At 63.6% G+C, this 14,587-nt stretch overlaps 1 protein-coding gene across 2 annotated transcripts; it reads right to left on the reverse strand.

Annotated features, from left to right (window-relative positions):
- Positions 1-1,896: 1,896 nt before the first annotated feature.
- Positions 1,897-10,473, reverse strand: SLC20A1 (solute carrier family 20 member 1). Of its 2 annotated transcripts, none has more exons than XM_059831455.1 (10): positions 10,150-10,473; positions 9,918-10,058; positions 9,734-9,819; positions 8,036-8,132; positions 6,232-6,351; positions 4,383-4,627; positions 3,736-4,298; positions 3,449-3,634; positions 3,043-3,127; positions 1,897-2,560 (listed from the first exon to the last, which is right to left on the reverse strand). In XM_059831455.1, exons 1-10 carry the CDS (start codon positions 10,463-10,465, stop codon positions 2,399-2,401), a joined length of 2,001 nt encoding a protein of 666 aa, XP_059687438.1. In that variant the 5' UTR covers positions 10,466-10,473; the 3' UTR covers positions 1,897-2,398. The 2 variants fall into 2 exon arrangements, with proteins under 2 accessions (XP_059687438.1, XP_059687437.1); XM_059831454.1 differs by having other exon boundaries at positions 3,736-4,285; positions 4,379-4,627.
- Positions 10,474-14,587: the final 4,114 nt, after the last annotated feature.

The raw sequence follows: 14,587 nt of genomic DNA on the forward strand, positions 1-14,587 counted from the left end.
TCCCCGTGCACCCCAAAAGGGGCACTATCCCCCGTGCACCCCCCCGTGGGGCAGTGCCCCCCCAGTAGAGCAGTGCCCCCCCCCGTGCACCCCCAAAAGGGGCAGTACCCCCCCGTACACCCCCCCCGTGGGGCAGCGCCCCTCCATACACCCCCAAATGGGGCAGTACCCCCTCCATGCACCCCCCCCATACACCCCCAAATGGGGCGGTGCCCCCCCCAGTAGAGCAGTGGCCCCCCCCGTGCACCCCCAAAAGGGGCAGTACCCCCTCCATGCACCCCCCCCATACACCCCCAAATGGGGCAGTGCCCCCCCCCGTGCACCCCCAAAAGGGGCTTCCCCCCTCCCCGGCCCGTGCCCCGCCCCGGCAGTGCCCCCCCCCGCGGTGCCCGAGCCGCCCCCCGCCCCCCCGGAGGAAGCGCCCTCCCACGGCCCCGGTCCCGACGGCGCCAGGAGCGGCTGCGGGCGCCCGGCCCGGCCCGGAGCCCCCGGGGCCGGTGTTTGCCCGGGGGGCCGCTGGCAGCGGGTAGCGCCCGGCGGCGAATCATTAACCGGGGTCAAGGACCGGCCCGAGGCTGCCGCGATGGGCGCGCCGGTCCCCCGGGGGGGGGGGGTGGGGGTGCTGGGGGGGGGTCCCACCTCACACCGGAGGGACGGGGACAGGAGGGGGCACCCACGTCCCACGAGACATAGCCCGGTCCCAGTGGGAAATGTCCCCGTGGGGGCCCACAGGCACCCCCAGCCCCGTGGGGCCCATCCCCATCGCCGTGGGTCTCAGCCCCACACCATAGCCCGGTCCCAGTCGGAAATGTCCCCGTGGGGCCCGTCACCATCCCCATTGCCGTGGGTCTCAGCCCCACGCCATAGCCTGGTCCCAGTGGGAAACGTCCCCGTGGGGCCTGTCACCATCCCCATCGCCGTGGGTCTCAGCCCCACGCCATAGCCCGGTCCCAGTGGGAAACGTCCCCATGGGGCCCGTCCCCATCGCCATCGGTCTCAGCCCCACGCCATAGCCCGGTCCCAGTGGGAAATGTCCCCGTGGGGGCTCACAGGCACCCCCAGCCCCATGGGGCCTGTCACCATCCCCATCGCCGTGGGTCTCAGCCCCACGCCATAGCCCAGTCCCAGTGGGAAATGTCCCCGTGGGGGCTCACAGGCTCCCCCCAGCCCCGTGGGGCTCGTCCCCATCCCCATGGGTCTCAGCCCCACACCACAGCCTGATCCCAGTGGGAAATGTCCCCGTGGGGGCTCACAGGCTCCCCCCAGCCCCGTGGGGCTCGTCCCCATCCCCATGGCTGTGGGCCTCAGCCCCACACAGCTCCATAAGGCACATCCCAAAGCCCCATGTCCCCACATCCCCCCCCCTACCCCCAGGCAGGGCTCAGCACCCCCAGAGCTGCCCCCCGCCCGGGCCAGTCCCAGGCCCCACTGCAATCACCCACAGCTCTTGCGTCACCCCTGGGGGCTGACGTGGGTCCCTGCACCCGGCCTTGACCCGGGCTGGGCCCCCCAGGCCAGGAGGGACCACCCCCAGGGCCCCCCTGGCAATGGGGACATGGAGGGGACAGCATGAGCAGCTGCTGCCCCATGGCTGGGGGGGGGCCATAGGGCTGGTAACAGGTGTGGGGCCCTGATAACCCCCCCCCATGCAGAGCTGGGGTGCTGCCCAGGGCTGTTTACAGGCAGTCCCGTGACACTGGGGGGACACACGGGGCAGTCCCGTGACACTGGGGGGACATATGGGGCTCTTATCAGCTCCCCCAGACCCCATTCCCTCCCAGGGCGTGGGTGCCCCAAGGGGCACCCCCCCACCCCCCCCCCGAGCACCGGCAGCGCTGGCGTACGAAGGAAATCTTTATTGAGTCCGAGGTAGCAGCAGTGAGGGGGGGGCCGGGGGCTGCCCCCCAAGGACCCCCCCATGGGATGGTTGGGCAGCATCGTGTGTCTGCACCACTACAGGGATGGAGGCAAAGCTGAACACAGCATAGCCTGCGATGGGGGGAGGCCCCACAGCCCCCAAACCCTCCTGGGGTGGGGGGGGTGGGGGCAAGGACCAACCCCAGTCCTTACTCAAGGAGGAATCACTGCCAGGGGATCTTAATTAAGTCATTAAAATTAAGAAAAGTGGCTTCCCATAACTGCTAATCTAAAGCTACAGGGCAGCAGGGGAGTCACTTGGGGGGCAGGCACAGCATCAGTGCTGCACCCCCCTCTAGAAACTCAGCGCCAAGACATTTATATTAAAAAAAAAAAAAGATACTTCAGTGACAACACTATGCAGAACTGAGGAAGCCCCAGAGATGATGGCAGCCCCCATCCCGCAGTGGGACAAACCTCCCCGGCTCCTGGAGGGGAGGGTGGCAGCAGGGAAGCAGGAGCAGCGCAAGCCCCGATGCCGTCACACCTTCAGGACGGCGTACTTGAAGACAGCCATGATGGCAGCGCTGATGAGACCAGAGATGGGGACGGTGACAAACCAGGCCATGAAGATGTTGCGGAAGAGGCGCCAGTCCACCGCCTTCCTGGAGCGCAGCCAACCCACCGAAACCACAGAGCCCACCTGCCCGAGGAGCCGGGGCACAGCTCAGCATCGCAGCGGGAGGGGGCACCCACTGGGTGTCCACCACCCACCCCCCAGCCCTTCCCATGGGTGCCCAGGGAAAACCTCAGCCGTGGGGCCCTCGGGGACGCAGCGGACGCCAGGCAGAGAGAGGAGGGCGAGGAGCTGCCGTGCTGGAGCAGCGATGGGGACAGGGCGCTGCAGCACCAGGGTTCCCATGGCGGCTTGGCAGAGCCCAGGGATCCATCAAAGGTGTTTTGTTCTCCCATCATCTCCTTGAGTGCCCCCCCCCATGCAGGGGCTCCCCCCCTCCAGCCCTGGGCAGCCACCGCCACACCGCATTGAGATGCAAATGGCAGAGCTGGGACCTGAAGGCCAGCCAGCAGTCTAGTTTGGGACCTCCCGCACAGCTCCGCCTTATTAGCGGCAGAATTTGGGGGAAGCTGAGCTTGGCACCCAGCCCGTGCCACCCCCCCACCTACCTTGCAGTGGGTTGTGCTGATGGGGAGGCCAACGTTGGAGGCAATCACCACCGTCAGGGCAGATGCCAGCTCGATGCTGAAGCCGCTGCAGAGAGAGAAAGCGTGTGGGAAGCTGGACGCCGGACCCCTGCGCCACCCGGCACGCCAGGCTGGCTTAGCCCAAGCCAGACCCGGGACTGCTCTCCCCAGGCAGACCCTGCACAGCGGGGTGAGTCCTCACTGGGGTTTCCAGCCCCCCAGCAGCCCCAGAGTGACCCCCCCAAGGGATGCAGGGAGGTGTCTGGGGCCATGCATGCCCCAGCTCTACCACCCAAGCAATGAAACCCCCAAAGAGAGCACAGAGGGGGGCTCCAGGAGCAGGACGCAGCTCTAGGACTGCCTCCTCCTGCCCCAAGGCAGACCTTACCTGGATGGTGTGATGGGAGTCAGGTCCTTCCCCATCGTCTGGATGACTCTCCTTCCCCAGACCCACAAGCCGATGCAAATCCCTGCACCTCCATAGAGCAGCAGCCAGATAGGAGTTGCCACCTTGGTAGCCACATCGCCCGTCTGATAGACCAGGTAGAGCGCGACCAGGGGTCCTATGGCATTGCTGGAAGAGAAAGGGGAGCTGGTGTAGGGGGCCAGAGGCTCTGGGCAAGGTGGTCACCAGCCCCAACTAGCAACCCCACCGCTCCTGCTGATCCAACTGACCTGACATCGTTGCCACCATGAGCGAAGGAGCCGAAACAGGCTGTGAGGATCTGCAGGAACTGGAAGAGGAGGGACACCTCGGGTTTGTCCTGGTCATGCCATTCTTCCAGGGAGCTACTGCTGCCTTTGCGGTCGCCGACTGCCATCTCCACCTGAGCCGTGTTCAGATCCACATCAGCAGCCGGGTGGGCATCCGCCACCGCATTGCAGTAGCTGGTGTAGCTGTCCATGCGGACCCTCTTCTTGGTGTCCGCGACGGGCCAGGTCAGCTTCTCCATCTCCTCCCCCTCCTTGGCGCGGAGGGAGTCCAGGGGCATGCCGCAGATGGCCATGGTGTAGGAGGTGTAGCTGTTGTTACGCCGCAGGGGTTTGTCCCCCGAGTCCCCCATGCAGTCCCCCATCTTGGCCAGGTGCAGTTTATGCAGCAGCTCCTTGTAGAGGCCGGAGTCCTTGTGCACAGTGTGGTACTGGTACTGTCCGCTGGAGCTCATCTGGTGGCCCACCGCCTGGTTGAACTGGACAAGGTTGCCGTTGGGCAGCCGCACGGCTCCTGGCAAGGGAGACAACAGGGGTTTAGCACCCAGGGGTACCTGGGGTGGGGAGAGAGCACCCCAGCACCCTTGTATCACCCCCCACCACTCACCACTGTCGATGCTGGTTTCCTTCAGGTCAAGGCTGGGGAGCCTCTCCTGCTCCGGGGTCTCCTCCAGGTCTCCCAGGTTGAAGGAGACGGTCCTCTCCTCCACCGCTGCCCGGTGGGGCGCAGCCGACCCCGCGTCGGCAACAGGGCTCTTGGCATCGCCCAGGGGCACCTTGGGCTCCTCGTGGTCCTCCTTCGGGCTGGTGTTCTTCTCCATCAAAGGGCTTTCAGAAGGACTGGATTTGATCTCTCCTGCGAAGGGAGGCAGCTGCCATCAAACCCCTTCCCACCACCACCACACCCAACACCAGGAACAAGCCCACACCCCTCACCACTCTGATTTATAGCAGCTAAATAAAAATTTACAGCTTCCCCCCCCCCCCAATCCTGAACCTTGGAAACTGCTGGGCAGTTGCACCTTGTCCCAGGCACAACAGCCAAACCATCACAAGCCAACTCATCTCCTATTTTTAGACACCCCCCCACCCACACGGGGTGTGGTGAGCACCATTATGGGGCTTTTATGCCTTTTCTTCCCACGGCAGAGGTTCCTCTTCAAGCCATGTTTGTCCCATCAGCGTGCCCAGCGGCCGTGGGGTGCTCTGGACCTGGCTCCTGGGGTGGTTGCAACCCCTGAAGCTGATGGGAAGGTGCCCAGAAGAGCCCAGCAACTCTGCCAGCCCATCAGCTCCAGCCTGCCGGGAGGACTCGCCCGCCTGGGCTCCTCTCCAGCTCCCACCGGTGGGTGACAAACCCAAACAGGAGCCGGTCTCCACCTTCCGAGGGCAGCCTGGTTTCCTGTCCCACTGGAAGAGCCAAGCCAGCAGTACCAAGCCCTGGAAGCTGAGGCTGTAATTCCCCCTCTACCGGGAAAAGCATGTTTTCTCCAGGTGAAAACATGAGGTCAGCTCCTTCAGACAACAACAAAAACCACCTCCTTGTCACAAACATGACCATTTCCCAGCCAGTTTGCTTGCTGCAAGGGCCAGGCTGCGGCATCCAGCCCCTCACCCTGGCATCAAGGCCATGCAGAGCTCATCTCCCCCTGCATCACCGCCTCCTCCCAGCGATGCTCGCAGGCAGGCGAGCCTGCCCTCCAGGCAGGAGTTAAGCCGAAGCTCCAGAACAGCTGGAAGAATGTCAAGAGCAGCCATAAAGCTGTTAGTCACACCCCAATTACACCAGTTTGACAAGGACACTGGTTATCCCCTCATCTCCAGTTCCGTAAGTGACTGCACACAACATTTATATGCCAGACCACACACAAATCCAGGAGAGCTGCCTGTACTCTTCAGGAGGCAAAGCTTGGGACTGCTCTTTTGGATGCCTTTCAATAGAGATTTTTTTTTTTTTTACTACAGGGAAAGGATTTCATCAGCTTACACAGCTTTAAACTTGTGATCTGCATCTGCCAGGCCAAAGATTGATCAGCAGGTATGCAGAGGATTAAAGGTTACACCGGTTAACAGGCAGGTTGTCTCCTTTTCTTCTATATTAAACAGTGAAATCAGGTTGTTTAATATCGCCCGTCTCCCACTGCGGTTCAAGGAGAGATCACGCTGCTCAGAAATCAGCTGCCAGACACCACTTGGCAGCACAACAGCTACTTCGAGGGGTATTTTGGGGTCCCAGGGAGCAGCTTTCTGGTGCTGCTGCGGGTTAGGAACACACAGGGTCCAGCTCGATGAGATGTGCCCCAGTGACTCAGGGTTTGCAGAGCAGCTTAAGCGATAACCGAAGCTGAGGATCCCTGCTAATAACAGCCCTGCGGCTAATGAGATCTCCCGCTGGGAAAAGAAGTTGGTTAGCCCGAGCGTGCCCTTCCCCAAAGGATTGCAAAGAGAGGCGTTACTTACGTTCGATTTTCTTCTTCATTCTCGGACATACAAAGAACCAGACGACGAGAGCACAGACAACAGCACTCCCCGCCGAAATTAGGAGGATACCCCACAGAGGAAGTTTGTCAAAGCCCAGCACTAGGAAATAAAACAACGGATCTTTGAAAACCTCCGGGCAAAAGCCTCCTCGACATATGACTTTGCTCTTCCCAGTACGGGGACTCCATCACCTGCAACATCCCTGAGCTAATTCACCTGCCAGGGAGAAATGCCATCGGAAAGCCACCGCTGACCGCACTGAAACAGGGAGCTTAACCCACACAGAAACCCCCCCCCAGTTACAATCGCCCCCATCAAAAGCTAATCCTTCACACGTGCAGAGACTTTCCCCTCCCTCCCGCAGCCAAACCCGATCAGGGACAGGAGACTCCTCACTTGCTGCAATGTCAAAGAAAAAAAACCAACCACCCAGCACAGCTGCTGCAGCCACAGCGCCGCTTCCCCCCGGTCGGGGAGAGGACAAGCAGGACCAGGGCTGCTCCCACTGGGAGCACCCCGTATCTCCGTTAACTCCTCCAGCTGCTGGGGGAAGACGGTTCTCCCGCTCCACGAGTTCCTAGGAACTTAAGCTCAAGTTTCAAGGCATGCAAGGTGTTACGTGACCCAGTTAGAAGCATTCTCACCCGCAGCAGTGACTTTTAGGTGTTTTGCATTATACAGCCTGCTGCTGCAGCCCTCCCCGGTCGGGGTATCAGGTGGTTGCGACCCCTCAACTCCTGCATTTTTTGCTGCAGGCAATAACCTACTGCTCCTAAAGCACCACCAGGAACACGACAGCGACTTTACCCACGCATTTGGCTAGTCGTTACGCCAAACCTGGCTCGCTGAAGGCTACAAACCCTGCCCTTGAGCCCCACAGAGCTCACCCAGCCCTCCTGCAGCTGAGGACTTGGGATAAATGTGAATCCACCTTGGGGGTGCCAAGTGATAAAGTGATCTTGGAGCAGCACCGCTGCTGCTTTGCAGCCCCAGCAGCACCGCAGCAACCCTGCCTTCTCCCCCCGGGCTGGAAAGCCAAGGGAAGGGGAAGCTGACATCCCTCCAAAAAATTTTTCCAGCTACTGTTTACAGAGAAAAACCCTGCGGAGCCAGCGCTGACTGCTCTCACCCCACCTCCGGCGACTCCTCCACAACAGGAAACCCACACTCAGACCGAAAACAGCTCACGCCGAGCCACCCCGGCAAACGGAGCTTACAGAGCCTCCAGCTCCGCAAGCAAAGCCACCCTCCCCTCTCCTAGTCCTGCCCGCGACCTGCGCCCCTAACACAACAGCCAAACAAGAGTTTCCAATTTGGCTTTTCAAACTGAAGCACAAATTCCTCTTCTCGGCACGGGTGCCAGCTCTTCTTGCCAGGGATAATTAGGTTATTCTTAGGGACAAGGTGAATCAGGAGGCACAGCCTCCATCCCTGCTCTTAGCCACGCTACTGGCAGCCCGAGGAGTCTCTTCGGCGGCAGCCGGGTACCTGAGTTTTAGCACAGGTAAAAGAAGGGAAGGGGAAGTCATGTTATCTGCAAGTCCTGTGAAGTCTAAGGAGAAAGGTCTGGAGGGGTTTAGTTTGAGCAGGTCTCTTTGGTTGGGCAACTATCTAGCCCAGAACTCAGCGCACGCTAGCCTGCAGCCTTCCGTAACCGGCACAGGCCAGCCGCCTTCTAGGAGATTTCAGCCCTGTAAAGCAAAAAAGGGGTAAATCGTGCATTTAATGGAGGTTTTGTAAAGAATTTAAAAATTAAGGTTCAAGTATTCTGACGGGTACTTACAGGGTGCACCAGTATACATGATGGAGAAGAGGTTGATCCCCACGGTACAGGCATAGAAGATAGGCAAAGCTCGCAAGCCGTTGGGAACAGGATCTGCCTGCGGAAGAAGGATCAGCGCTGCAGAAAGCCCGTCCTTGAGGGTCGTGCAGCAGCCGAGGAGCAGCCGTGCAACAGCCCCTTCCCAAAAGGGGGTCTGTGCCTTCAGTCAACTGCTGACAGCGACTCAACCACCACGCTCCTGCAAGCTCTGCCAAAAGCCAGAGCTCCCGACAGATTTTAGAGGATAACCCACGGGACCGTCTGGAGAGCTGCCACTGTCAGTCCCCCCTCCCCGCAGTGGTTGGGGTGGGGGGGGGGGGGCAGAGAAGGTGGCAAAACACCGTGGGTCCCACGAGGCTCCCCAGGGACCCAGGGCAGGAGCAGCCGAGTGTCCCAGCGCTCCCAAGGCTGGAACATCTCATCTGCACCCGCAGTCAGGGGCTGCCCGGCTCTTGAACCCTTCCCGAGGCTCCCCGACCTGCAGACCCTCACAGCCTCCACCTGCACATATGTTTTCTTTCAACTCCCCAGGCACTTTCAGACAAAACCATTTGTCAGACAAAGCTTTTACCTCTTTCCAGCTGACTTGGATGAAATAAAAAAAGTCTATTACTCACAAAGCGGCTTATTTGACCACATACCTGCACGGAGAGGCCCTCACCCGAGCAGCAGGAGCACTTAATCTCCGCTGCTGCCCAGCAATTGGGGTCTAGCGTCGGTACAAACACACCGAGCGTTACCGAATGCCGAGCAGGATGGAGCAACCAGACTATTCAGCACCAGAATGAAGCGTGACGGGGCCAGCCCAGCTTTGAAAGGCCAGTTATACAAGGTTACTCCGACAGCAGTGACGCTGAACTGTTTTAAAGGGCTGCCAGGTAGAAACCAGGAGCGATAAGATCTTAACATCTCTCAAATCAGAAAGAGTTAGAGCTAAGACCTGAAATAATTTAAGTTAACCTCAAATACGCAGAGGAAAATGCTGGAGTTCAGTCCTCCGGCTGGAAAGCCCTGCTCTGGGCTGGCAGCATCCTGCGCTCCAGGGTCATCATCTCACCACCTTATCATCATCGCAGAAAGACAAACGTCTAAAGCCGCTGCCTCCGTTTCAAGCACTTTGGGTGCAAAATCCCTTTTCCTGGGCTTTCGGACACTCCAAACAGCAAAGTGTGGCTCTGAAGCCAGCCCAAGCTCCTCTCAGCTTACCCGGAGCCCTTCTGGCTTAAAAAAAAAAGCTGTTCCTGCCGGGTGTTGCCTTCATCTGCAGCATGACACAAGAGGAGGTCCAGCCTTGCAGCAGGACTTAGGAAAAGCCTGACAAGAAGCTCTGATCTTATAAATTCTGGGCTACTTCACTACTTGGAAAACGGCAGCCGTTTCTGCCGAGGCCGGACGCTCCTGGCCCAGATGTTTTGGAGGAGGTGAAGCAATGCCTCCGCACCTCCCAGGCTCCGCTTTGTGGAACGGCTACAGGTCTATTCTTCCTGTCCCTCCAGCTCCTTCTGGAGGAATCCGGAAGGGCTGACTCAAGCGTTAACATAAGGATGGAGGGGCCCGGAGAAGCTCTAGTGGACATAAGCCAACCAACCAGTCCAACGGGCAGACGAGGGGGGAGCTGGGAGCCCCAAGGTGTTGGAAAATGGGGTGGACAACCCTTACCTTACGGAGGATGAACCTCCGGACGAGGAAGAACAGGATAGCAGACATGATGCCCGAAAGGAGGGGTGAGATGAACCAGGACAACACTAGGAGAGAAGAAGCAGGATCAGCATCCCGCTGCTGGAAGGGGAAGCCGAGGGAGGAGGCACACGGACGCCGGGTGTGTCGCACGAGGTGGACTTACCGATCTTTAGCAGCTCAGACCACTTGACACCTTCTTGCCCTTTGGCCACCAGCGAAAAGCCGATGGTTGCACCGACGATGCAGTGGGTACCAGAAATGGGGAGCTTCAAGAACGAAGCCACTAGCTGCCACACAGCGGATCCTGGAGGAGGAGAAACCTGGTAAGAAAGCTGTCACCGGGGCACGCCGGGGCGCACCACCGCCCCACGTTGACACCCCCCCCAATTCCTCACCAAACATAGCGCTGATCGAACCCGCCATCAGCAGCTCCTGCGTGGAGTTGTACATCTCCACGTCGATCAACCCCTTCCGGATGGTCTCGCTGACTTTAGCTCCCAACAGGACGGAGCCCACCGTCTCAAAGATGCTGGCCAAGACGCAGGCCTGCCGGAGGGTCACCACCCCCGAGCCCACCGCCGTGCCGAAGGAGTTGGCCACGTCGTTGGCGCCGACGGAGAAGGCCAAGACGAAGGCGATGATGAAGCCCAGGACCAGCATCCAGAGGAAGGCCTCCATGGGGGCAGGGGGCACAGTGGGGGTCGGGTCCATGGTTTGGGGTGGGGGCGGGGCGAGGTATTAATAAATTAGGTATAAAATTAAATAGGGGGGGAGGGGTGGGGGGGGTGGCTATAGGGTGCGGGGGGGCTGCGCCGTCCTACGGTCCCGCCGGCCGCGGGGGCTGGGGGCCGGGTGCTGCGCCATGGCCTGCGCTGCTCTTCATCCTGCGGGAGAGACGGGGCTCAGCGCGGGGGGGGGGGGGGGGAACCGGATAACGGCCCTTCCCGCGCGCCGGTAACGGCCGCTCCCGCGCACGCCGCCCCCGCCCCCTCGCGCCGCCATGCGCCCGCCCCGCCGCCCCGCCGCCCCGCCCCCCCCAAGGCCGCCGCTCACCGGCAGGGCCGGGCCGCGCTCGCCGGGAAGGGAAAGGCCGAGTCCGGTCCGCTCCGCGCCGCCCCCGACTGCCGCCGCCGCCCGCCGCCCGCCGCGCTTTAAGCGCCTCCCGCCGCCCCACGTGACCGCCGCCCCGCCCCGCTCCCGCCTGACGCGCGGCGCCGCCCGCGGCGGCTATTGGCCCGTTCGCCGCCGGGGAGGGGAGAAGCCGCGCCGCCATTGGACAGCGCCCAGCACGGAGCGCCGGCCTCGCCCCGCCGGCTGCCGCGCCCCCGCGCGGGCAGCGCGCCCCGGCACCACGTGCGCGCTCGGTGGCGCCCACGGGCGGAGCGGCTGCGGCGCGGCCCGGCCCGGCTCGGTTCGGCTCGGCTGGGCTCGGCCCGGCTCGGCTCAGCTTGGCTCGGGTGGGCTTGGCCTGGCCCGGCCCGGCTCGGGTGGGCCCGGCTCGGCCCGGCCCGGCTTGGTGGGCCCGGCTCGGCCCAGCTTGGTTCAGCCCGGCTCGGCTGGGCCCAGCTTGGTTTGGTTCGGCCCGGCCCGGCTCGAGTGGGCCCGGCCCAGCTCGGTTCGGCTCGGGAAGGGCCTGGCCCGTCTCAGCTCGGCTCGGATCAGGTGGGTCCGGCTCTGCTTGGCCCAGCTCGGGTGGGCCCAGCTCGGTTCGGCCCAGCTCGGTGGGTCCGGCTTGGGTGGGCCCGGCTCAGCTCAGCTTGGCTCGGGTGGGCTCAGCTCGGCTCGGTGGGCCCAGCTCGGCTCGGCCCGGCTCGGTGGGCCCGGCCTGGCCCGGCTCGGGTGGGCCTGGCTCGGCGGGCCCGGTTTAGCTCAGCCCGGCTCAGCTCGGCCCAGCTCCATTCGGCCCGGCTCGGCTGGGCCCGGCTTGGTTTGGTTCGGCCTGGCCCGGCTCGGTTCGGCTTAGGAGGGGCCTGGCCCAGCTCAGCTCGGCTCGGCTCGGGTGGGTCCGGCTCCACTTGGCCCAGCTCGGTGGGCCCGGCTCGGTTCGGCCCGGCCCAGCTCGAGTGGGCCCGGCTCGGCTGGGCTCGGGTGGGCCCAGCTCGGCTCAGCTCAGCTTGGCTCGGCTCGGCTGGGCCAGGCTCAACTCGGCTCTGCTTGGCTCATGTGGGCTCGCCCCGGCCCAGCTCGGCTCGGCTCAGCCCGGCTCGGCCCAGCGCAGTGGGGCCCAGTACGGTGTGACACAGGTGCGGGCTCAGCTCCAGCATGGCCCGGCACAGGTGTGGGCTGGCTCCGCTCTGGCACAGTCTGGCACTGGTGTGGCACACCCTGGCACGGGTGTGGGCTCAGGTCTGGCACAGTCTGGCACGGCCCAGGTTCAGCTCCAGCACTGGTGTGGCACGGCCTGGCACGGGTGTGGGCTTGGCTCCGGCATGGTCCGGCATAACTCAGCACAGATGTGCGCTGGACTGGGCTCTGGCACAGTCTGGCACAGGTGTGGGCTCAGCTCTGGCATGGTCCAGCGCGGGTGTGGGATCAGCTTGGCTCCAGCATGGTCCGGCACAGTTCGGCATGGGTGTGAGCTTGGCTCCAGCACAGCCTGCTTTGGGTCCATGTGGGTCTGGCCCAGGCCCGGCATGGATCCAGCACAGTCCGGCACGGCTCTGAGCTCATCCCCAGCTTGGCCCCGGCACACCTCTGGACCACGTTGCACCAAGCACAGCGCCAGTACTGCACCGGGTCAGGGGGGTACTGAGCCACAGACCACCAGGCTGGCACCGCGGTGCAGCTCAGGGCTGCTCCAGGCTCCAAATCGGCATCACGCAGGATCCTTGTGCCGGTACCGGCTGGGGACCAGCACCGAGCAGCAGCACCGGTCCTGAGGGCACCCACCTCACCCTAGCGCAGCCCAGGTTTCCCCTGCAGGGACTGAAACTGGTTCCTACCAGCACCGGCCATGGCACCGCGGCACCAGCACCCACAGCCAGGTGAGCCCGGCCTGGGGGAATCCCACAGGGTCCCAGGAGGTTTGTGGGTCCCACCAGTGCCCCCAGCCTGGGCGGCACAGCCGGGGGGGCACCCCTGCACGCTGCTGGTGCGCGCGCTGCCCGTGGACATACGTGCACGCACAGCCCCCATGTGCCCACCACGCACATGCTGGGTGCACATGTGTGTCCCCGGGGGGGGTCGGGTACCGGTGCCCGTTCCCGCCCTGGGGTGACTGTTGCCCAGCAGGAACCGTGGCTCAGCGGGCAGAGCCGCAGCGTCCCGGCCGCGGGGCAGCGGGTCAGCCCGGGACAGGAAGCTGGGGTGTCCGGCCAGGATGTTGTGCCCGTGCATGGGTCAGTGGCTCGGTGCCGGCTGAGGCTGGTCTGTTGCGGGCCATCGCGTTGTGGGGCCGCTGGTGACGTGGGCCCGCGGATGGCACCCGGTGGGGGGGAAAGCGCCCGGGGTGCCCTAGCCCTGCTGCCCCGCTGCCCCTGCGTCACCGGGCCAGAGTCCATCCCGTGTCCCCGCGGGCCCTGTGTCCCCAGCCACGTGCGGCACTGGGCGCGCGGAGCCGCACTGCAGCCCAGGGCAGGCCTGGGGGGCAAGGGGGGGGCATACGCCTGGAGCCTAGGCTCCCCTCACCCCTCTCAGCACCCCGAGGCAGTAGCAGGGGATGACCCCATGCCCTTACCCTGTCCCCATCCCGCATTCCTGTCACCTCTGGGTGGCCACATCTACCCCAGACGGGCAAGTCTGTGGGGGAAACTGAGGCAGGAGCCGCTGGACGAAGCTGGGAGGACCCATAGCCCGGGCCCCTGGGTCCCATCCCCCTGCACCCCCAAAACTAGGTGCACCTGTAGGGGCAGAGGTGGCCTCGGGGGGCAGCACCAGGCACGTGGGGTGCAGCACCAAGCACGTGGGGCGCAGCACTGGGTACAGCAGGACGCAGCACTGGGTACAGTGGGGTGCAGCATTGGGCACAGTGGGGTGCAGCACCGGGCACAGTGGGATGGAGCGCCGAGCACGAGGGGTGCAGCACCGAGCACGTGGGGCACAGCACTGGGTACAGCGGGACGCAGCACTGGGTACAGTGGGATGCAGCACTGGGTACAGTGGGGCGCAGCATTGGGCACAGTGGGGTGCAGCACCGGGCACAGTGGGATGGAGCGCCGAGCACGAGGGGTGCAGCACCGAGCACGTGGGGTGCAGCACTGGGTACAGCGGGACGCAGCACTGGGTACAGTGGGACGCAGCACTGGGTACAGTGGGGTGCAGCACTGGGTACAGTGGGGCGCAGCATTGGGCACAGTGGGGTGCAGCACAGGGCACAGTGGGATGGAGCGCCGAGCACGAGGGGTGCAGCACTGGGTACAGTGGGGTGCAGCACTGGGTACAGTGGGGCGCAGCATTGGGCACAGTGGGGTGCAGCACAGGGCACAGTGGGATGGAGCGCCGAGCACGAGGGGTGCAGCACTGGGTACAGCGGGACGCAGCACTGGGTACAGTGGGGCACAGCACTGGGTACAGCGGGACGCAGCACTGGGTACAGTGGGGTGCAGCACTGGGTACAGCGGGACGCAGCACTGGGTACAGTGGGGTGCAGCACTGGGTACAGTGGGGCGCAGCATTGGGCACAGTGGGGTGCAGCACCGGGCACAGTGGGATGGAGCGCCGAGCACGAGGGGTGCAGCACCGAGCACGTGGGGCGGGCGCAGCACTGGGTACAGCGGGACGCAGCACTGGGTACAGTGGGGTGCAGCACTGGGTACAGTGGGGCGCAGCATTGGGCACAGTGGGGTGCAGCACCGGGCACAGCGGGGTGCAGCTCCGAGCATGCAGGTACAGCAC

Source organism: Gavia stellata, chromosome 31 (genome assembly GCF_030936135.1).
Source record: "Gavia stellata isolate bGavSte3 chromosome 31, bGavSte3.hap2, whole genome shotgun sequence".
Lineage (NCBI taxonomy): Eukaryota > Metazoa > Chordata > Aves > Gaviiformes > Gaviidae > Gavia > Gavia stellata.